Genomic DNA, 23,153 nt, shown 5'->3' with positions numbered 1-23,153 from the left:
TGCATGGGAGAGGCTGGGGGAGGGAGACTGCGAGAGCCCCGGCCTCTGACCCTCCTGCCTGCACTCCCCTCTTTGGAGTAGGAAGTGGAAGAGACCCCGGAGGAGTGGAACCTCTATTACCCGATGCAGCTGGACCTGGAGTATTCGAGGAGTGGCTGGGACGACTACGAGTTTGACATCAATGAAGGTAGAAACTGGGCCTGGTGCGGTGGGTGTGCCTGTAATCTCAGCCCTCCGACAGGCTGAGGTGGGAGGATCACTTGAGCCTGGGAGCTGAGGTTGCAGTGAATTATGATTGAGCCACTGCACTCTGGCCTGCGTGATAGACCCTGTCTCTTAAAAAAAAAAAAAAAAAAAAGGCAAAAACCTGGACAGGCAGGACTTCCAAACATTCCAAACACCACCCAGCATGAGGGGCGGCCTCTGGGGTCAAGGAGTAGGCCCAGGCTGAGATGCAGTCCACTTACCCCCTCATCCTCCTGCCACACACTCTCATTTGCCTCAGGGGCTCCAGACCTCAGGCCACTCAGCCCTGTCGGCCCTTGGTCATTCCCTCCCTCCACACCTCTGTGCTGGCTACTGGGTGTCACCAGGACAAACCTAGTCCCTTGAGTCAGTAAGGGAACAGGCAAATTACACTTTGGGGAGCTTAGGAGAGGAGCGTGCCTTGAGTGGGAGGTCAGGAGGGCTTCCTAGCAGAATCTAGAAGACCCAGGAGGCATCGCTTGGGTGAAGTGTGGAGTGGGCAGCCTAGGCAGCAGGGCTAGCTTGTGCAAAGGTTTGGAGGCACAAGAAAGTGGAAGGAAGCCGGGTGCAGTGGCTCAGGCCTGTAATCCCAGCACTTTGGGAGGCTGAGACGGGTGGATCATTTGAGGTAAGGAATTTGAGACCAGTCTGGCCAACATAGTGAAACCTCATCTCTACTAAAAATTTAAAAATTAGCCGGGCGTGGTGCTGTGCGCCTGTAGTCCCAGCTCCTCTGGAGGCCAAGGCAGGAGAATCACTTGAACCTGGGAGGCGGAAGTTGCAGTGAGCCGAGATCTCGCCACTGCACTCCGGCCTGGGCGACACAGCGAGACTCCATCTCAAACAAAAAAGAAAGTGGAAGGGAGTGTAAAATACCTCAAAAAGGTGTAGGCATGGGTTAGCCGCTGCAGCCCCCACTGTGCAAACCCTCAGGGTGTATCTCTTCCAACAGTGGAGGAAGGCCCTGTCTTCGCCATGTGCATGGCGGGTGCCCATGACCAGGCGACGCTGGCCAAGTGGATCCAGGGCCTGCAGGAGACCAATCCAACTCTGGCCCAGATCCCCGTGGTCTTCCGCCTGACCCGGGCCACCGGGGAGCTCCACACATCCTCTGCAGGGCTGGAGGAACCGCCCCCGCCCGAGGACCACGAGGAAGACGACAGCCTGCAGCGACAGCAGCAGGGCCAGAGCTGAGTCTGAGCGGGCGTGAGGGCACAGGCTGTGGACCGAGGCGGCGGTGGACTGAAGGCATGAGATGCCCTTTGAGTGTACAGCAAATAAATGTTTTCCTGCTTGGGGCTCCCTTCCCTCCTCTCTGGTAGTGTAGCATTCCCTCCCCAGGATCTCAGGCTGCCAGCAATGGGCAGGCGAGACCCCTTCAGGGTCTGCAGGCTCTTCTGGTTCTCCCGCTTCAAGCGAAGGTAGAAAGTTTAATCAAAAAGGGGTGGGGGCGCTGTTGGTTGTGCACATGCGCAGTTTCCGTTCTTAGTCTCCTTTTGGCGCCCCAGGGCAGCGAGAGACCGTGAGAAATTTCTCGGCGGCGCTGAAGATGCGCGCCACTTCCGGTCCGGCTCCTAACAACGGGGGAGGCTGGTAACCAAGGTGGGGGGGATGGCGGAGCGGGCGCCGGAGCCCGAGGCGGAGGCGGAGGCTGAGGCGGGCGCGGGCGGGGAGGCAGCAGCCGAGGAGGGCGCAGCGGGCCGAAAGGCGCGGGGCCGGCCGCGACTCACGGAGTCGGACCGGGCCCGGCGACGGCTCGAGTCCCGGAAGAAGTACGACGTGCGGCGCGTGTACCTGGGCGAGGCGCACGGGCCCTGGGTGGACCTGCGGCGCCGCAGCGGCTGGAGCGACGCCAAGCTCGCCGCCTACCTCATCTCTCTGGAGCGCGGCCAGCGGAGCGGCCGCCACGGGTGAGGGGGCCTGGCCCCAAAGGAGGGAGGGAGGAGATGCCCCCAGCCCCCGCCGGGCTTTGCCCCGCCCCTCCGCCTTGAGGCCCTGCCCCCGGCACCTGCGAGCCCCGCCCAGGAGCCGGACCGCCGGCCTGGGTCTCCGACTGCCAGGCCGGGACGCTCTTGGCTCGTGGCCCCGCCTCCCATCGTTTCGACTGTCCAATCCTAGGATGCACCCAGCCCCTGTACCCGCCTTCTGAGCGCTGGGCCCCGCCCGCTAGAACTCTGGCGGCCCAATCCTGGGACTGGCCCCACCTCCAGGCCTTGTAACTACCAAGTCCCTGGAGGGGCAGCCCCGCCCCCTCACCGGTCTCATCCTCCCCCGCTTAATTCCCCACCTGGCCTGGGACTCTGGACATCCTGGGGCACTCAGCCCTCCTCTTACTGAAGTTCTGGTGCCCCATCTGGGATTCCGTATGGCCCCATTCTCGCAACCCTAGATCCAGCACACCCGGGGGCTCTTCACAACCTGGACTTGACTCCCCTAAACCTATTTCTGTGAAGCAACTCAGCCCAGGGCTACTCGGATGAAGAGGAAACCGCTAGGTAGCTGGGCAGGTGGAGGGCAGAGAGGCCTGTCTTTGTAAAGTAAATTATCTATCTTGAGAAGGAGCAGTGTGGATGGAGTTTTTCCCTTCCTGCCTTATACGTTGATGGGATGATTGAGTTAAAATAGGCAAAGAGCTTAGAACAGTGCCTGGCAGGTAGTGGGTTCCTAAGTATTAACTTTTACAAGGATGATATTTATTCCCTATCACAAGCAGTGCTGCAAGGAAATCCTTGTTCTGCCCTGGTTTTCAGGTGCACATGTTCGCATGTTTCTCTGGGGGAAGATTCTGAGAGTCAAGAATGAAACAGATCCTGCTGAATTATACCCACCCCTTTCCCAGGGCAGCAGGCTGATTTATATGCTCAAGAGCAGGACTGGAAATGCTGGGAGCGCAAAGATACCTGCCTCATGGAACAGACATTCTGGTGGGCAGAGGGGATGACTTGTTCAAAGTCCTGGGGTTTTTTTGGTTCGTTTTCCTTTTTTTTTTTTTTTTTTTTGAGACAGAGTCTTGCTCTGTCGCCCAGGCTGGAGCGCAGTGGCACAATCTCCGCTCACTGAAAGCTCCGCCTCCTGGGTTCATGCCATTCTCCTGCCTCAGCCTCCTGGGACTACAGGCGCCCGCCACCACGCCCGGCTAATTTTTTGTATTTTTAGTAGAGACGGGGTTTCACCAGGTTAGCCAGGATGGTCTCGATCTCCTGACCTTGTGATCCACTTGCCTCGGCCTCCCAAAGTGCTGGGATTACAGGTGTAAGCCACCACACCCGGCCCTCATTTTTCTTTTTGAGACAGGGTCTCACTCTCTCGCCCAGACTGGAGTGCAGTGGCATGATCACGGCTCACTGCAGCTTCAACCTCGTGGGTTCAAGTGATCCTCTTACCTCCGCCTCCTGAGTAGTTGGGACCACAGGTGCACGTCACCCCACCTGGCTAATTTTTGTATTTTTTGTAGAGACAGAGGTTTCCCTATGTTGCCCAGGCTGATCTCAAACTCCTAGGCTCAAGTGATTCTCCGGCCTCAGTCTCCCAAAGTGCTGGGATTACAGGTGTAAGCCACTGTGCCCAGCCCTGTTTGTTTGTTCTTGAGACAGGGTCTCACTTTGTCACCCAGGCCAGAGTACAGTGGCATGTTCATAGCTCACAGCGGCCTCAACCTCCCAGGCTCAAGGGATTCTCCTGACTCAGTCACCCGAGTAGCTGGGACTATAGGTGAGCCACCTCGCCTGGCTGTTTTTAAAATTTTTTATGGAGATGGGGGTCTCACTATGTTGTCCAGGCTGGTCTCGAACTCCTCGGCTCAAGGGATCCTCTCTCCTCAGCCTCCCAAAGTGCTGGGATTACAGTCGTGAGCCACCATACCTGGCAAAAGGCTGTTTACTACAGACCAGAAACTTAAGTAAGTTATATAGTCCATGAGAGAAAGAGAGGGGCTATGGAAAAAACAAAAGTGAATGAAGAGTGTGAGTTGAAATTTAAAATAGGGAGTGAAGATGGTCACATTCAGAAGATAGCATTTCAGTGAAGACCTGAAGGAACCTAGGAGGAGCCATGCAGATCTCTGGGGAAGAGTTGAGGCGGAGGGAATAACAAAGGCAAAGGCCCTGAGGCAGGACCCTGTTGTGTGCCAGGAACACTGAAGAGGGTTGTGTGGCTGGACTGCAATGATTGAGGGGGAGAAGGGAAGACAAGGACAGACTGGTGACAGAGAAGGTCATTCAGGGCCGTGGAGAGGACTCCAGTTTTTCCTCCCAGTGAGGTGGGAGCCTTTTCTTAAGTGCAAGATTTTGTAAAGAGAAAGAAGTGGTATGGTCTGCCTTTATTTCCCCCACCCCCCCTTATTTTTTATTTATTTATTTATTTATTTATTTATTTTTATTTTTTTTTTTTTGAGACGTAGTCTCGCTCTGTAGCCCAGGCTAGAGTGCAGTGGCCGGATCTCAGCTCACTGCAAGCTCCGCCTCCCGGGTTCACGCCATTCTCCGGCCTCAGCCTCCCGAGTAGCTGGGACTACAGGCGCCCGCCACCTTGCCCGGCTAGTTTTTTGTATTTCTTAGTAGAGACGGGGTTTCACCGTGTTAGCCAGGATGGTCTCGATCTCCTGACCTCGTGATCCACCCGTCTCGGCCTCCCAAAGTGCTGGGATTACAGGCTTGAGCCACCGCGCCCGGCCTATTTTTTTTTTTTTTTGAGATGGAGTCTTGCTCTGTCACCCAGGCTGGAATGTAGTGGCACAGTCTCAGCTCACTGCAACCTCTGCCTCCTGGTTTCAAGCGATTCTCCTGCCTCAGCCTCCCAAGTAGCTGGGACTACAGGTGTGTGCCCCTATGCCTGTCTAATTTTTGTATTTTTAGTAGAGACAGGGTTTCGCCATGTTGGCCAGGCTGGTCTCGAACTCCTGACCTCAAGTGGTCTGACTGCCTCGGCCTCCCAAAGTGCTGGGATTACAGGCGTGAGCCACTGTGCCCGGCCTTTTATTTATTTATTTATTTATTTATTTATTTATTTATTTTTGAGATGCAGTCTTGCTATGTTGCTCAGGCTGGTCTTGAACTCCTAGGCTCAAGAGATCCTCCCACCTCAGCCTCCAGAGTAGCTGGGAATACAAGTCACACACCACCGCACCCAGCCTTGTTTATATTTTAGAAGGAACTGTCTCTAGGATGTGTGTGGCTTGAAGAATGGATGGGGTACACATTGTGATACAAGGTTGGCCAAGAGTTAACAATTGGTAAAGCTGATGATGAGTCCAGGGAGGTTCATGCTACTCCTGACAACAATTAGAAAAAAAAAGGAGGACGGGGCGTGGTAGCTCACACCTGTAATCCCAGCACTTTGGGAGGCCGAGGCAGGTGGATCACTTGAGGTCAGGAGTTTGAGACCAGTCTGACCAATAGGGTGAAACCCTGTCTCTACTGAAAATACAAAAATTAGCCGGGTGCGGTGGTGCACACCTGTAATCCCAGCTACTTGGGAGGTTGAGGCAGGAGAATTACTTGAACCCGGGAGGCGGAGGTTGCAGAGAGCTGAGATTGTACCACTGCACTCCAGCCTGGGCCACAGAACAAGATTCTGTCTCAAAAAGTAAAATAAAAATAGGCCAGGCACGATGGCTCACGCCTATAGTCCCAGCACTTCGGGAGGCCAAGGTGGGCAGATCAAGAAGTCAGGAGTTCGAGACCAGCCTGGCCATCATATTGAAACCCTGTCTCTACTAAAAATACAAAAATTAGATGGGCGTGGTGGTACACACCTGTAGTCCCAGCTACTCGGGAAACTAAGGCAGGAGAATTGCTTGAACCTTGGAGGCAGAGGTTGCAGTGAGCCGAGATGGCGCCACTGCACTCCAGCCTGGACAACAGAGCAAGACTCTGTCTCAAAAAATAAAATAAAATTAGTCCAGGCACGGTGGCTTACACCTGTAATCCCAGCACTTTGGGAGACTGAGGTGGGCAGACCATGAAGTCAGGAGTTCGAGACCAGCCTGGCCAGCATATTGAAACCCCGTCTCTACTAAAAATACAAAAATTCACTGGGCCTGGTGGCACGTGCCTATAGTCCCAGCTACACAGGAGGCTGAGGCAGGAGAATCGCTTGAACCCAGGAGGCAGAGGTTGCAGTGAGCCGAGATCACGCCACCGCACTCCAGCCTGGGCGGCAGAGCGAGCCTCCATCTCAAAAGAAAAAAATTACTAAAGGGATACTTTCAGACAGAAAATACAGGCCTGAGTGTGGCATTTGCTCTCCTTGGTAAGAGAAGTGAGGGAGAAGCAGTGGTGCAGTGAACCGAGATAGCGCTACTCCACTCCAACCTTGGTGACAGAGCCAGACTTGGGTTTTGGGTTGGGTGGGGGTCTCCACAGCCAGTATGGCCATGTGCAGGGGAGGGTGGAGCGTGGGAAGGGATAGAGTCACATGGGATGGGACCTGGAAGAGCAGAGCCGGAGGCAGGGGCAGAGCCTGGCGCAGGAAGGATGGAAGAGCCCCAAGGTGCAGTCCTGGGAACCAGATGGGTATGGTACCGAGAATTGTTACAGGGCTGGGCAGGAGTCAGAGGGGGTGGACAGTTTTGCTGGTAAGAGACACTAGACTGGTTGTCAGGATGTTTGTGGCAAGAGCAGGTCTGGGCCACAGCAGGGAGGCCGGGGACCCGGGCTCTATGATGATACTGATAATCATAATGATCATTGTACTGTTTGCTTATTGATGATTAAGTGACAGGGCTGTACCATGATGACGATCGTTTTTTGTTTGTTTTTGTTTGTTTCTTTGTTTTTGAGACATGGTTTTACTCTTGCCCAGGCTGGAGTGCAGTGGCGTGATCGTGGCTCACTGCAGCCTTGACCTCCCCAGGCTCAGGTGATCCTCCCACCTCAACCTCCTGAGTAGCTGGGACTACAGGCGAATGCCACCACCTGGGTAATTTCTGTATTTTTTGTGGAGACAGGGTTTCACCATGCTTCCCAGACTGGTCTCCAACTTCTGGCCTCAAGCGATCCACCCGCCTTAGCCTCCTAAAGTGCTAGAATTACAGGCATGAGCCACTGAGCCTGGACTTTTTTTTTTTTTTAATGTATAAATAGAGATGGGGTCTTGCTATGTTGCCCACGCTGGTCTTGAACCCCTGGCTTCAAGCAGTCCTCCTGCCTCAGCCTCCCAAAGTGCTAGGATTACAGGTGTGAGACACCACACCCAGACAGTACCCACTGTCTTGCTGGCTGTGGGCCAAGACCACTTTCAGCCTCTCAAGTAGTTGGCACTACAGGTTTGAGCCACTGTGCCCCGCGAGATATGCTTCCTTTTGATTAACTCACAGTCACCTAACCAAGGCTTGATATCCAGTCCTACTCACAGGCCTGCCCTGCTCAGGGGAAGAGGATCATACAGGGCATATATCCCAGGGTAACTGTGGGGGCCATCTTGGAATTCTGCTTCCACACCAACTTTTCATACCCACTTTGTTACTTCTCTACTCCCTGACTGTGGGACCCAGGGCGTAGGTGGCCTCACCCCTCCAAGCCTGTTTTTCCTGCTCCTTGAGGTGGTGATGATGCTAGAGGCCTCTCCCAGGGCTGGTGGGTAGGGGAGAGAGTCCAAGCGAGGGGCCTGAGTGCTGGAGTTGGGGACAGGTACATAAAAGTTCAGATTCCGGGCTGGGCGCAGTGGCTCATGCCTGTAATCCCAACACTTTGGAGGCTGAGATGGGCGGATCACCTGAGGTCAGACACACATACACACATACACACACACACACACACACAAGCTGGGCATAGTGGTGCATGCCTGTAATCCCAGCTACACACACACACACACACACACACACACACACACTAGCTGGGCATAGTGGTGCGTGCCTGTAATCCCAGCTACACACACACACACACACACACACAAAAGCTGGGCATAGTGGTGCATGCCTGTAATCCCAGCTACACACACACACACACACACACACACACACACACACACACACACAAGCTGGGCATAGTGGTGCATGCCTGTAATCCCAGCTACCCTGGAAGCACGAGAATCGCTTGAATCTGGGAGGCGGAGGCTGCAGTGAGCCGAGATCGCACAACCGCACTCCAGCCTGGGTGATAGAGCTAGACTCCTTCAAAAAGCGGTGGCTCACGCCTGTAATCCCAGCACTTTGGGAGGCTGAGGCAGGCAGATCACAAGATCAGGAGTTCAAGACCAGCCTGACCAACATGGTGAAACCCTGTCTCTACTAAAAATACAAAAATTAGGCCGGGCGCGGTGGCTCAAGCCTGTAATCCCAGCACTTTGGGAGGCCGAGACGGGCGGATCACGAGGTCAGGAGATCGAGACCATCCTGGCTAACACGGTGAAACCCCGTCTCTACTAAAAAATACAAAAACTAGCCGGGCGAGGTGGCGGGCGCCTGTGGTCCCAGCTACTCGGGAGGCTGAGGCAGGAGAATGGCGTGAACCCGGGAGGCGGAGCTTGCAGTGAGCTGAGATCCGGCCACCGCACTCCAGCCTGGGCGACAGAGCCAGACTCAGTCTCAAAAAAAAAAAAAAAAAAAAAAAAAAAAAAAAAAAAAAAAAAACAAAAATTAGCCTGTAATCCCAGCTACTCAGGAGGCTGAGGCAGGAGAATCGCTTGAACCCGGGAGGTGGAGATTGCAGTGAACTGAGATTGCGCCACTGCACTCCAGCCTGGGTAACAGAGCAAGACCTTGCCTCCAAAAAAAAAAAAAAAAGTTCAGGCCAGGCGTGGCCGCTCACCAGCCAAGTAATATCTTGGTATTACTCCCAAAGTAATACCAGCACTTTAGGAGGCGGAGGTGGGCAGATCACCTGAGGTCAGGAGTTCGAGACCAACCTTGTCAACATGGTGAAACCCCATCTCTACTAAAAATACAAAAATGAGCCAGGTGTGGTGGCGTGCACCTATAGTAATTCCAGCTACGTGAGAGGCTTAGGCAGGAGAATCGCTGGAACCTGGGAGGCAGAGGCTGCAGTGAGTTGAGATCTCACCACTGCACTCCAGCCTGGGCAGCAGAGCGAGACTCCATCTCAAAAACAAAAAAAAGTTGAGATTTCGTTTCAGTGCACAATGAGCAGTGGCTCTAGTCACTGTAATTACTTATGGTTCAGACAGGCCCAGCGCTGGCCCCGCGTTCACCCTCACTGCCTCTCTCTGTTGCAGGAAGCCTTGGGAGCAGGTCCCCAAAAAGCCAAAGCGGAAGAAAAGTAAGTGGACGCTCAGCCTGGGGGAGGTGGGGAGAGTTGGGAGTGGTGGGAATATGGAAATCAAGGCCCAGAGAGGCCAGGTCACTGCCCTGGGCAGCACAGTTGGAACCAGCAGAGCCAGACTTCAAACCCAGGTCTGCGTGTCTCATGTCTCAGGCAGTGTCCTTGGCTCCCTCAGTCTCTTGCTACCGGCATGGGAGTCAGCCAGGGGAGAGCCAAGCAGAGGGAACAGCTTGTGCAGAGCCCTAAGGGCAGGGGGAGCCAGGCACTGGTGGTTAGAGGGGAGGTCTGGAGCTTGCCCCTCCTGTCTTGCTGGCCACCAGTCGGTGGGAGTCTGAACAGCCAGGGTCTGCTCAGCTCTGAGCTCTGGAGCTAGGGGTCGCAGGCCATGTCCAGCAGGGTGAAGGCCAGCTGGTGGCAGTGAGCCCCTCCCCTTCTTAGGATTCTCCAGAGGCGGTGGGGAGCCATGACCTTCACCCTGAAGCCTCAAGGGATGAGGAGCTCAATGAGAAGGGAAAGGACTGGGCTGGAGAGGCGGCTGTGGGTGATGACTCTGTTGCCCTCATGGTTGGAGAGTCTGGGCGCATTCCCTAGACCCAAACACCTCTTCTGGGCCCCTCTTCATCTCCCGGCCCACAGGAGTGGGGGACATGCTGTCCTCGCGCTTGGCTGAGGGACCAGGACCATCACACGAGTCAGATACCATTTCCCAGCACTCACTGTGTGCCCAGCCTTGTTCTGCGTCCTGGAGATGTCTTCACTCCCTCCCTCCTGCCTGGCAGCCCTCAGGGATGGGAATCCCTTATTCTCCCCAGCCCAGAGGAGGCCCCTGGGACTCAGAGAAGCTGAGTCACTTGCCCGGAGCTACCCAGCTTGGAAGGGGCAGAGCTAGGATTCAAACCCAGGCGGTCCGGCTCCACCATGCCCACCCTTTATACAGTGTTCTTTCATCCAGCAAATGTTCCTGGAGCACCTGCTGTGTACCAGGCCCTGTGGGGGCACTGGGGGTACAGGAGGAACAAAACAGCAGTGTTCCTGCTCTTGAGCAGCTGACATTCTGGTGGGAGAGACAGACAGGGCACATGTAAACAAATGGCCGCAGATGGCATCTAGGTACTACCTGGAGAAAACGGACAGCAAGCTAAGGTTGGCTAGAGTGACTGGGCAGGGAGCGGCCTCTCGGAGAGGGTGCATTTGGGGGAGACCTGAGTGAAGTGGGGAGGGAGCAAGACAGTTATCTGGAGGAAGCAGGCACAGCCTGTGCCAAGGCCCTGAGTGGGCCACACCTAGCCCCCTCCAGGAATAGCGAGGAGGCTGTGTGGCTGGAGTGGAGTGGAGTGGAGTCACCAAGCGGGTGAGGGCCAGGTGACAAGTCACAGTGGGCCCTGTGGGCTGAAGGGAAGACTGGCTTTTACCCTGAGGGAGGTGGTCTTGCTCTGTTGCCCAGGCTGGAGTGCAGTGTCGCAACCTCGGCTCACTGTATCCTCCACCTCCTGGGCTCAAGTGATCCTCCTACCTCAGCCTCCCAAGTAGCTGGGACGAAAGGCATGCACCACCATGCCTGGCTAATTTTCGTATTTTTAGTAAAGATAGGTTTTCTCCATGTTAGCCAGGCTGGTTTCAAACTTCTGGCCTTAAGTGATCCACCTGCCTCTGCCTCCCAAAGTGCTAGGATTGCAGGTGTGAGTCACTGCGCCTGGCCCTCATGGTGGATTCTGAGCAGAGGAGGGAACAGACTTGACTCGGGTGTTCACAGGCGCCCTCTTGCGGCTGCAGGGGCTCGTTAGGGTGGGAGCCTGGGAGTCGTGGGCCTGAGGATTGCCCTGGTCTAGGCGTTTGATGAAGATGAGAACAATAATAAGCAGCTAACAATTATTATGCACCTACTGTGTGCCAGGCTCCACTGTTTACATGACTTGGCCAATAGAACAGTCCGCATTACCTACAGGGGGTGCTTCTCCTCTCTGAGCCTCAGTTTCCCCCTCTAAACCGGGTGCAGGCCTGGATGGCACTCAGGAGGGCCTCCCAACCCATGGGACCCATAAGGCCCCGGTGGTTCAGGCAGCCATGTCACCATGGGCTGAGCCCCGTCCCTTACACCCACCCCTCGGCCCTGTGTCCACAGGGCGGCGACGCAACGTGAACTGCCTGAAGAACGTGGTGATCTGGTATGAGGACCACAAGCACCGCTGCCCGTACGAGCCGCACCTGGTGGAGCTAGACCCCACTTTCGGCCTGTACACCACAGCTGTGTGGCAGTGCGAAGCTGGCCACCGCTACTTCCAGGACCTGCACTCGCCCCTGAAGCCCCTCAGCGACTCAGACCCAGACAGTGACAAAGGTGGGTCTGTGGGGCGAGGGCACATCGGGGGCCGCCCATGTCTGGGGGCTTCTTACTAGCCCTAGGCTAGCATCACAAACAGAATAGTGGCCACAGTGGCTCTGGCTCTGGCACTGGGACAGAGCAGGGACACGGTGGGCCAGGCCGAGCCCTTCGTGGCCTTGCCCTCTGAGTCCTTACAGAGCCCGAACGGGGAGGCGGTCCCTCTTGACGGAGCAGTTTGCCCATCTGTGCCCAAGGCCAGTCCCGAGCAGGGCTGGCTGAGGGCCCAGGAGCCCTGGCTTGGCAGCTGGGGCGGGGGCAGGCCTGCTGGGGCAGGGCTCGGCCCCCACGGTGAAACGGCCGCCTAAACCACCCAGGCCTTATGGCTCCATAGGCTGTGATGCTCTCCTGAGCCCTGGCTAAGCTGGCCGCTACCTCCTTTTTGATTTTCTCCGGCTCCCAGTTGCATTCTCTCGCCTTCTGCCTTTCCAGGCTTCGCTTCTTGCCTTCCCCCTCCATTCTGTTCCCCTCCTGTTCCCCATTTCTCCTCCCTTGAGCTGCCTCTGTCTCCTTCCTTGATCTTTCATTTTCTTTGTCTCATCCTCCTTCCCTCTCTTTCTCTTGTTTCCTTCCGTTCCCCTTTCTCCTCCTCCATCCGCACCCTCACAGTCCCTGCCTCTCTCCTTCCCATCCCATGGGGCAGGCACTCAGTGAGGGAGGCCCAGTTGGCCCCGGTGAGTGGTGAGGGGGCTGCCGGCAGCCTCAGGGGTTTGGCATTGGCTGGAGAAGGAGTGTGGGGCACACTGCCAGGCGTCCTGTCAGGGCTGAGGGTGGGGCAGTCACCGGGGCTGAGCCTGCGCTGGCTGGCATCTCGGAGCAGGTGGCATCCCAGCTGGCCAAGGGGAAGCCGGGGGCGAGAGGTGTTCCGGGTGGGCGCCCTCGCCAACGACCGTCCCACCAAGTGTTGGCCAGGCTCCCAGCGTGCAGTGGCCCCTCGGCTGCCCCGTCCCATGATCTGGGACCTGCCTTCCGCCCTCCTCTGCCTTTTACTGCCCTCCTCACTGTATGCCACTCCTGGCCCTGCCCAGAGCCACCATGAATCTTCCACATGGCCTTGTTATCAGCCCTACTTGGCAGTCAAGGAACCCCAAGCCCCAGGAGTGGTCTGACTGACCCATTTGGTGATGGGTCACGCTGGGGTGTGGGTGGTGCCCAGAGCAGCTTCCTTATGCCCCAACTCACTCTTGTCATCCAGGCTGGAGTGCAATGGCATGATCTCAGCTCACTGCAACCTCCAACCCTCAGGTTCCACCGATTCTCCTTCCTCAGCTTCCCGAGTAGCTGTGATTACAGGCACCTGCTACCACACCCAGCTAATTTTTGTATTTTTAGTAGACATGGGGTTTCACCATGTTGGCCAGGCTGGTCTCAGACTCCTGACCTCAGGTGATCCACCCACCTTGGCCTCCCAAAGTTCTGGGATTACAGGCATGAGCCACTGCACCCAGCCTTATTTTATTTTATTTTTTTGAGACAGAGTCTCTCTCTGTCACCCAAGCTGGAGTGCAGTGGTGAGATCTTGGCTCACTGCAACCTCTGCCTCCCGGGTTCAAGCAATTCTCTCACCTCAGCCTCCCCAGTAGCTGGGATTACAGGCGTGAGCCACCATGCCCAGCTAATTTTTGTATTTTTAGTAGAGATGGATTTTCACCGCTTTGGCAGTGCTGGTCTTGAACTCCCAGCCTCAAGTGATCCCCCTGCCTTGGCCTCCCTTAGTGCTGGGATTACTGGTGTGAGCCACTGTACCTGGCTAATTTTTTATTTTTATTTACTTTTTTAGAGACAGGGTCTCACTCTGTTGCCCAGGCTGGAGTGCAGTGGTGCAATCATAGCTCACTGCGGCCTCCAACTCCTGGGCTCAAGTGATCCTCCCACCCTGGCCTCCTGAGTAGCTGGTAACACAGGCACACACCACCACAGCCAGCTAATTTTTAGATTTTTTGTAGAGACGGGATCTCATTGTGTTGCCCAGGCTGGTCTCAAACTCCTGGGATCTAGTAATCTTCCTACCTTGGCCTCCCAAAGTGCTGGGATTACAGGCATATGCCACTGTGCCTTGCCCATGGCTATTTCTGTTGGTGCTGTCATTACCTGGGGAGAAGTCTGGGGTCAGCCAGACTTAGCAGACGCTGCAGTCAGGTGGACCCAGACGCTTGTTCTGGCCCTTCCCTCCGCTCATTAAGCGACTGCCCCCTCCTTCAGGATGGTGCCGGGGGTTTGCCCACCCTGCAGAATACAGGACAAGGGAAAATGATTTAAAAAGAGGGGCTGATCCTCCTTATCCCCAACCCTGCTGCCACCCCAGGTCCATCAGGAGTGGGCATCTCACTGCCCTGAATGGCACTGAGATAATAGGAAACTTACAGAGTGCCTACTTTGAGTCTCCTGCTGTCCTAAGCCCTTATACATATTTACTCACTAAAGACCCAGAACAAAGGCTGGGCGCAGTGGCTCACACCTGTAATCTCAGCACTTTGGTTTTGTTTTGTTTTGTTTTTGAGACAAAGTCTCACTCTGTTGCCCAGGCTGGAGTGCAATGGGGCAATCTCGGCTCACTGCAAGCTCCGCCTCCCAGGTTCAAGCGATTCTCCTGCCTCAGCCTCCTGAGTAGCTGGGACTACAGGCATGCGCCACCACTCCCAGATAATTTTTGTATTTTTAGTAGAGGCAGGGTTTCACCACGTTGGCCAGGATGGTCTCGATCTCTTGACCTTGTGATCTGCTTGCCTTGGCCTCCCAAAGTGCTGGGATTACAGGCGTGAGCCACCACGCCCAGCCAATCTCAGCACTTTGGGAGGCCGGGCAGGTGGATCACTTGAGCCCAGGAGATCAAGACCAGCCTGGCCAACATGGTGAAACCCCATTTCTACTAAAAATACACAAATGAGCTGGGCATGGTGGCGCAAGCCTGCAGTCCTAGCTACTTGGGAGGGTGAGGCAGAAGAATCACTGAAACCCAGGAGGCAGAGGTTGCAGTGAGCCAGGATCATGCCACTGCATTCCAGCCTGGGCAACAGAGCAAGACTCTGTCTAAAACAAACAAACAAAAACAACCAAAACACTCCCAAGGGCCAGGTACAGTGGCTCACACCTGTAATGCCAGCCCAGCACTTTGGGAGGCCAAGGCAGATGGATCACTTGAGGCTAGAAGTTCAAGACCAGCCTGGGCAACGTGGCAAAACCCAGTCTCTACTAAAAATACAAAAAATTAGACAGGTGTGGTGGTGCATGCCTGTACTTCCAGCTACTTGGGAGGCAGAAGCATGAAAATCACTTGAACCCGGGAGGCAGAGGCTGCAATGAGCCAAGATCGGAGAATGGAGATTCATTCATTTATTGGAACGAACCCTCACTGCGCACCAGGCAACCGTCTCAGCACGGCGGGCTCTGCACAGGGACCCCACAGCCTTACGGAGTCTACATTCTAGAGGGGAAGCGGATTGTAAGCAGGACAAACCAATAAAAATATAGAGCATAGGCCAGGCACAGTGGCTCAAGCCTGTAATCGCAGTACTTTGGGAAGCCAAGTTAGGATTGCTTGAGGCCAGGACTTAGAGAACAGCCTGGGCAACATAGTGAGACCCCCATCTCTAGCAATAAATAAAAAAGTTAGCTGGGCATGGTGGTGCACCTCTCCCAGTGCTTTAGGAGGCTGAAGCAGGAGGATCGCTTGAGCCTAGGAGCCCGAGGCTGCGGTGAGCTATGACTGTGCCACTGCATTCCAGCCTAGGTGACAGAGGGAGACACTGTCTCAAGAAAAAATAAATTAATTACAATATAGGCCGGGTGTGGTGGCTCACACCTGTAATCCCAGCACTTTGGGAGGCTGAGGCGAGTGGATCACTTGAGGTCAGGAGTTTGAGACCAGCCTGTCCAATATGGTGAAACATCGTCTCTACTAAAAATGTAAAAATTGGCCGGGCGCGGTGGCTCAAGCCTGTAATCCCAGCACTCTGGGAGGCCGAGACGGGCGGATCACGAGGTCAGGAGATCAAGACCATCCTGGCTAATACGGTGAAACCCCATCTCTACTAAAAAAATACAAAAAACTAGCCGGGCGAGGTGGCGGGCGCCTGTAGTCCCAGCTACTCGGGAGGCTGAGGCAGGAGAATGGCGTAAACCCGGGAGGCGGAGCTTGCAGTGAGCTGAGATCCGGCCACCGCACTCCAACCCGGGCGACAGAGCGAGACTCCATCTCAAAAAAAAAAAAAAAAAGTAAAAATTGGCGGGGCATGGTCAGGCATGCCTGTAATCCCAGCTACTCAAGAGACTGAGGCAGGAGAATCACTTGAACCAGGGAGGTGGAGGTTGCAGTGAGCTGAGATTGCACCATTGCACTCCAGCCTGGTGACAAGAGTGAAACTCCATCTCAAAAATAAAATAAAATATAGAGTGCACTGTAAGGTGGTACGTGCTTTGGGAAAAAATAAAGGAGGGAAAAAGGAACTATTTGAGGCAGAATGGTCAGGAAATTCCCCCGGAAAAAATACCCTTTAATGAAGGGTCTGATGGAGGGGAGGGAGGAGCCCTCTCAGATGTCAGACAGAAGAGGATTCAAGCCGGCCAGGCGCAGTGGCTCACGTCTGCAATCCCAGCAGTTTGAGAGGCCGAGGCAGGCGGATCACGAGGTCAGGAGATCGAGGCCATCCTGGCTAATGCGGTAAAACCCCGTCTTTACTAAAAATAAAAAAAATTAGCCGGGCGTGGTGGTGGGCGCCTGTGGTCCCAGCTACTTGTGAGGCTGAGGCAGGAGAATGGCATGAACCCAGGAGGCAGAGCTTGCAGTGAGCCGAGATTGCGCCACTGCACTCCAGCCTGGGTGACAGAGCAAGACTCCATCTCAAAAAAAAAGAAGATTCAAGCCGAGGGAATGGCAGGTGCAAAGGCCTTGAGACAGGAACTTATCTAGTGTCTCCAAGGACATTAGGAGAGGAGGCGAGGGCAGAAGGTGATGGAACACCTCCTGAAACAGACAAACCCCCGCTCTTATGACCTGGCACAGTAGTTTGTTTCCCACACACAAAGCCTGGTGCTTCCATCCTGCAGACTGCCTTTCATCCGTGGACCCAGGTTCTTTCCTTCCTATGGCTCCAGCCTCCTTCTGGATCCTGGCTGGCAGGTGGGGAGAAAAGTGGAGGCTCAACCTTGGGAGCACCTGTTCACTTGCATTCCATTGGCTGGGTCTCAGCCACATGGCCACACCTACCCGCAAGGGATGCTGGGAAGTGTAGTCAGTGCTGGTGCCAGGAACAGAGGGATTTAGTGAGCAGCTAACCTGCCTTTTTCACAGGAGGTAAAGAGCAGGTTCTCAGGAGCCGGGGACCCAACAGAAGGGACTGCCCTGGCCCTGGCAGGAGGCTGGTGGGGTCACGACTAGCATCTGCAGGGGAAGTGGGAGAAACGGTCGGGCTGCAGGTGGATGTAGTTTGGATGCAGCACCAACAGGTTTTGCTGACAGATTGGAAGTGGGTGTGAGAGAGAGAGAAGTCAAGAAGAGCCCCAGGACTTTGGCCTGAGCCACTGGAGAGACTGAGATGCCATCCGCTGAGTCAGGGACACCCGTGAGCAATGCAGGCCTTGCGGGAGGGAAGATACAGAGCTCAGTGTTGCAGATCTGAGTTTGAGATGCCTGTGAGACCCTCTTAGGGGGCCAGTGAGATGGAAGAATCTGGAGCTTGACATGGAGGTCTAGGCAGAAGCTGCACATGGAGTCACCAGGCCCTGGGTGGTTGTAGTGATAATAAGAATACATACTTAGCCAGGCGCGGTGGCTCATGCCTGTAATCCCAGCACTTTGGGAGGCCGAGGCAGGCAGATCACCTGAGGTCAGGAGTTCCAGACCAGCCTGGCCAACATGATAAAACCCCGTCTCTGCTAAAAATACCAAAAAAAAAAAAAAAAAAATTAGCCTGGTGTGGTGGCACGTGCCTATAGTCCCAGCTACTCTGGAGGCTGAGGCAGGAGGATCACTTAAACCCGGGAGGCGGAGGTTGCAGTGAGCCGAGATTGCACCACTTCACTACAGCTTACACAACAGAGCAAGGTTCTGTCTCAAAAAAAACAAACAACAACAACAACAACAAAAACCCTCTTGAACAGTTCCAGATTGGTGAACACATTGAGAGGCTGGGACGGTGGTGCCCCCGGAGAGGGCATGGAAGCACTCACCATCCCCCCAATATCTTGCCCTGTGCCTCTCTTCCCTTTGGCTATCCCTGAGTTGGATCCTTTATAATAAAGCTGCAGTCGTAGGTAGAGCCATTTTCTGAGTTCTGTGAGTTGTTCTAACAAATTATCAAACCTGAGGATAGAGTCATAGAAACCCCCCATTTATAGCCCATCGGTCAGACATACAGGGTAGCCCAGGACTTGCAGCTGACATCTGAAGTCAGGCGGTCTTGTGGGACTGAGCCTTTAACTTGGAGGATTTGACGCCCACTCCAGGAAGATAATGTCAGATTGGATTGAATTATTGGACATTCAGTTGGCATCAAGAATCGGAGGGTGGCCTTTAACCCCATCAGCCTGGGCAAGCCTGGGGGTAAGGTGAGCACTGAGGAGAGGCCCCGGGCCAAGCCTTCCAGGCCTGCAAGAACCAAATAAACTTGGAAGGAGCCACAGGAAGGGCCCAAGACACCAGAGTGTGGGTCTGAGGGCTGAGAGAGGAGTGTGCCCTGGAGTAGGGGTAGTCAGCTGGGTCAGTCATCTTGGAACAGTTAGGGACAGTGGGGATTGAGAAGTGATTGCTGTTTTAGGCAGTGAGAGGGTTACTGTCCAGCCCCTGAAGAGCCCGCAACAAATACCAACTGCTGGCCGGGCATGTGGCTTACACCTGTAATCCCAACACTTTGGGAGGCTAAGGTGGGAGGATCACTGGACCCCAGGAGTTCAGGGCCAGCCTGGGTAGTGTAACAAGACCTGATCTCTACTTGGAAAAATCGGGGCCGCACAAGGTGTCTCATGTCTGTAATTCCAGCACTTTGGGAGGCCCAGGTGGGCGGATCACCTGCAGTCAGAAGTTCGAGACCAGCCTGGCCAAAATGGGGAATCCCGTCTCTACCAAAAATACAAAAATTAGGCAGGTGTGGTGGTGCGTGCCTGTAATCCCAGCTACTTGGGAGGCTGAGGTAGGAGAATCACTTGAACCCAGGAGGCAGAGGTTGCAGTGAGCCAAGATCATGCCATTGCACTCAACCTGGGTGACAGAACAAAACTCTGTCTCAAAAAAAAAAAAAAAGGAAAGAAAAATTCAGGCCGGGCTCAGTGGCTCACGCCTGTAGTCCCGGCACTTTGGGAGGCCGAGGTGGGCAAATCACAAGGTCAGGAGATTGAGACCATCCCAGCTAACAGGTGAAACCGCATCTCTACTAAAAATACAAAAAATTAGCCAGGCGTGGTGGCGGTCGCCTATAGTCCCAGCTACTCGGGAGGCTGAGGCAAGAGAATGGCGTGAACCTGGGAGGTAGAGCTTTCAGTGAGCCGAGATTGCGCCACTACACTCCAGCCTGGGTGGCAGAGCGAGACTCCATCTCAAAACAGAAAAAAATAAAAATTCAGCCAGGCACGGTGGCTCACGACTGTCATTCCATCACTTTGGGAGGTTGAGGCGGGCAGACGACTTGAGGTCAGGAGTTCAAGACCAGCCTGGCCAACATGGTGAAACTCCGTCTCTACAAAAAATACAAAAATTAGCCAGGTGTGGTGGCGCACGCCTGTAGTCCCAACTACTTGGGAGGCTGAGGCAGGAGAATCACTGGAACTGGGATGCCAAGGTTGCAGTGAGCTGAGATTGTACCACTGCATTCCAGCCTGTGCGACAGAGTAAGACTCTGTCTCAAAAAAAAAAGAGAAGAGAAAAATAAAATAAAAACTAAATAAACAAATACCAGTGGCTGCAGCTATCATAACCATTCCCTTTCTTCTGTCCCCACAGTGGGCAATGGGCTGGTGGCCGGCAGCTCCGACTCGTCCAGCTCTGGCTCTGGCTCTGACTCTGAGGAGCCCCCTGAAGGTCAGCCAGTCAAGGCTGCAGCAGCGGCAGCGGCGGTGACGCCCGCCAGCCCGGTGGGCAGCAGCGGGCTCATCACTCAGGAGGGCGTGCACATCCCCTTTGACGTCCACCATGTGGAGAGCCTGGCTGAGCAGGGTACCCCGCTGTGCCCCAACCCGGCAGGCAGTGGGCCCGAAGCCCTGGAGACGGTGGTGTGCGTGCCGGTGCCTGTGCAAGTGGGTGCGGGCCCCGGCGCCCTTTTTGAGAACGTGCCCCAGGAGGCCCTGGGTGAGGTGGTGGCCAGCTGCCCCATGCCAGGCATGGTGCCCGGCTCACAGGTGATCATCATCGCGGGCCCTGGCTACGACGCTCTCACGGCCGAGGGCATTCACCTCAACATGGCAGCGGGCAGCGGTGCCCCCGGCGGTGGCCTGGGCGAGGAGGGGCCCTGTGCCATGATGGAGGGTGTGGCGGCCTACACCCAGACAGAGCCTGAGGGTAGCCAGCCTAGCACCACGGACGCCACTGCAGTAGCAAGCATCGAGACCAAGAAAGGTCTGGGGGAGCTGCCATGGCCTCTGGCCAGGGGTGGTTGGGCCTGGGAGGGGCCGGGTGAGGAGTGGCCCTCGAAGTGGGCACCTTGGCAGCCTTCGTCCCCTGCGGACACCACCCTGTGTCCACCCCGTAGAGAAGGAGGACCTATGCTTGCTCAAGAAGGAGAAGAAGGAGGAGCCAGTAGCCCCGGAACTGGCAACGACGGTGCCTGAAAGCGCAGAGCCCGAGGCAGAGGCAGACGGGGAGGAGCTGGATGGCAGCGATATGTCAGCCATCATCTACGAAATCCCCAAGGAGCCCGAAAAGTGGGTGCCGGGGTGGGCAAGGGTGAGGGCGAGGGCTAGGAGCGGCCCACAGTCCCCCAGCCTGCCTGGTGTGGGAGCCCTGATGTCATGGCCCCTTCCCCTCCAGGAGGCGGCGGAGCAAGCGGTCGCGGGTGATGGACGCTGACGGCCTGCTGGAGATGTTCCACTGCCCATACGAGGGCTGCAGCCAAGTCTACGTGGCCCTCAGCAGCTTCCAGGTGAGGCCGCCACCCGGAGCAGCCTGGGCCAGGCCCACAAGGCCCAGGCCATGGCACCACCAGGGTGTCCTACCTCTAGTTTGCCCCTTGGAATTTGACGAGGTGCCTCTGAAGGCAAAGACAGGGACTTGTCACACCCCACACCTGGCGTGGGAGGATGCAACAAGAGGCCTTTGAATGTGCCATGCCATGCTTTGATTGAGCATGTGTTAAGCACCTAGTGCAAGCCAGGCCTGCAAGCTGGAGCCAGGGTTGCTCTAGTAAATTAAACAGGGAAAGAATAAAGGAATTAATCAACTGGGGCTGCCTGTTCCAGGCCCATGGGGGCTGATAGCCCTCAAATCCAATCCCAGTCCTGCCACTGGCCACCTGTAAGACCCTGGCCAAACCACTGAGCCTTGAACCTCAGTTTCCCCATTGATTAATTGGGCTAATAGCTGGGCCCTTCACAGAGTTGACAGATACCCCAGTCCAGAGCCTGGCATATAGTAGGTGTTCAATAAAACTGCCCTTGGCCGGGCATGGTGGCTCACACCTGTAATCCCAGCACTTCGGGAGGCTGAGGCAGGCAGATCACGAGGTCAGGAGATTGAGACCATCCTGGCTAACACAGTGAAACCCCGTCTCTACTGAAAAATAACAAAAAGAAAAAATTAGCCGGTGTGGTGGTAGGTGCCTGTAGTCCCAGCTACTTGGGAGGCTGAGGCAGGAGAATGGCATGAAACTGGGAGGTAGAGCTTGCAGTGCGCCGAGATTGCACCACTGCACTCCAGACTGGGCGACAGAGCAACACTCCATCTCAAAAAATAAAAAAGAAAAGCTGCCTTTTAACCCCAGTTGTGCCCCTGGGAATCTCTGAGCTGGGCAAGGGTACCCCTCTTCGCCTTCTCCTGGGGAGGCCAGCCCCAGCCTGCCTTCCAGCTGCCCTCATCTCTCCCCACCTCCCAGAGCCCCTTCCGTGGGCCTGTGGGACCCACTCCTGCCCGTCTCGTCCCCAGAACCACGTCAATCTTGTGCATCGGAAAGGAAAGACCAAAGTGTGCCCTCATCCTGGCTGTGGCAAGAAGTTCTATTTATCCAACCACCTGCGGCGGCACATGATCATCCATTCAGGTCAGGCCCTGGGCCAGCTGGCTGCATGAGCAGGGGACACAGGGACATGGGGCTGGGAGCCTGGGCCAGGGCTGGCGGGTCAAAGCCCAGTGCTGGGTCTCCAGGCACAGGGCTACACCCCAGGAGCTTCCTCCCTGTCCTCAGTAAGCTGTAACTATGTGAGCCACAGCGACAGGGACTGTTACCAATCAATCACAGGAATTGGGTGGGGCTGGCCTTCTTCCCTCCTATTCCCACGACCCCATGCTCCATGAGCCCATGAGCAGGTCTCATGCAAGACTTAGGGAGCAGCTGACACCGCCACTGCTCTTCCAGATTGGAACCTATAATAGCACCTGGGGCCACAGGCCAGACCAGTACCCACCCAAGCAGCAGCAGGAAGGAGAGCTGGGCACAGAGGAGCAGCTGGCTTGGGACTGGGCTTCTGTTTCCACTTGCAGCAGAGATGCAGGTCTTTTGCCTGGGCTAGGGACCCAGTGGAGAGCCATGGTGCCTGTGTCCAGCGATAGGGCATGGCGCTGAGGGCCAGAGCTGCTGATATCACAGGAGATCAGAAGTTTGGGGTTTTTTTTTCTTTATGTGTATATGGTTATTTTTTGCAATGGAGTCTTACTCTGTTGCCCAGGCTGGAATCTGATCTCGGCTCACTGCAGCCTCTGTCTCCCAGGTTCAAGCAATTCTTCTGCCCCAGCCTCCCAAGTATCTGGGATTACAGGCGCCCACCACCACACCAGTCAATTTTTGTATATTTTTTTTAGTAGAGACGGGGTTTCGCCATGTTAGCCAGGCTGGTCTCCAACTCCTGACCTCAGGCAATCTGCCCTCCTTGGCCTCCTAAAGTGCTGGGATTATAGGTGTGAGCCGCTGGGCAGAAGATTTCTTTTTTATGCAAAATCACCCAAAGTTCAAATATCGGGGACAAGACTGGGCACGGGCCGGGCGCGGTGGCTCAAGCCTGTAATCCCAGCACTTTGGGAGGCCGAGACGGGCGGATCACGAGGTCAGGAGATCGAGACCATCCTGGCTAACACGGTGAAACCCCGTCTCTATTAAGAAATACAAAAAACTAGCCGGGCGAGGTGGCGGGCGCCTGTAGTCCCAGCTACTCGGGAGGCTGAGGCCGGAGAA

The 23,153-nt window shown here is 55.4% G+C and overlaps 2 protein-coding genes across 6 annotated transcripts in view; both read left to right on the top strand.

Annotated features, from left to right (window-relative positions):
• Positions 1–1,726, top strand: part of ECSIT (ECSIT signalling integrator) — a 31,204-nt gene extending 29,478 nt beyond the window's left edge. For 4 of the 5 annotated variants that reach the window (XM_025367817.1, XM_025367812.1, XM_025367816.1 and 1 more), the window contains 2 exons: positions 82–187; positions 1,199–1,715. In XM_025367817.1, coding sequence (XP_025223602.1) covers positions 82–176 — 95 coding nt within the window. In that variant the 3' untranslated portion in view covers positions 177–187; positions 1,199–1,715. Of the gene's footprint in view, positions 1–81; positions 188–1,198 lie in introns of all 5 variants that reach the window. The other variant, XM_025367818.1, reaches the window with a different exon arrangement.
• Positions 1,655–23,153, top strand: part of ZNF653 (zinc finger protein 653) — a 22,870-nt gene continuing 1,371 nt past the window's right edge. The window contains exons 1-7 of the mRNA XM_025367811.1: positions 1,655–2,156; positions 9,418–9,461; positions 11,587–11,802; positions 19,778–20,389; positions 20,523–20,694; positions 20,801–20,912; positions 21,911–22,025. Of these exons, the coding sequence (XP_025223596.1) occupies positions 1,858–2,156; positions 9,418–9,461; positions 11,587–11,802; positions 19,778–20,389; positions 20,523–20,694; positions 20,801–20,912; positions 21,911–22,025 (1,570 nt within the window). The 5' untranslated portion in view covers positions 1,655–1,857. The remainder of the gene's footprint in view (positions 2,157–9,417; positions 9,462–11,586; positions 11,803–19,777; positions 20,390–20,522; positions 20,695–20,800; positions 20,913–21,910; positions 22,026–23,153) is intronic.

The sequence above is a fragment of the Theropithecus gelada genome, chromosome 19 (genome assembly GCF_003255815.1).
Source record: "Theropithecus gelada isolate Dixy chromosome 19, Tgel_1.0, whole genome shotgun sequence".
In the NCBI taxonomy this organism is placed as follows: Eukaryota; Metazoa; Chordata; class Mammalia; order Primates; family Cercopithecidae; genus Theropithecus; species Theropithecus gelada.
The sequence above is the reverse complement of the archived record's forward strand: the minus strand, read 5'-3'. Positions and strand labels throughout refer to the sequence as shown.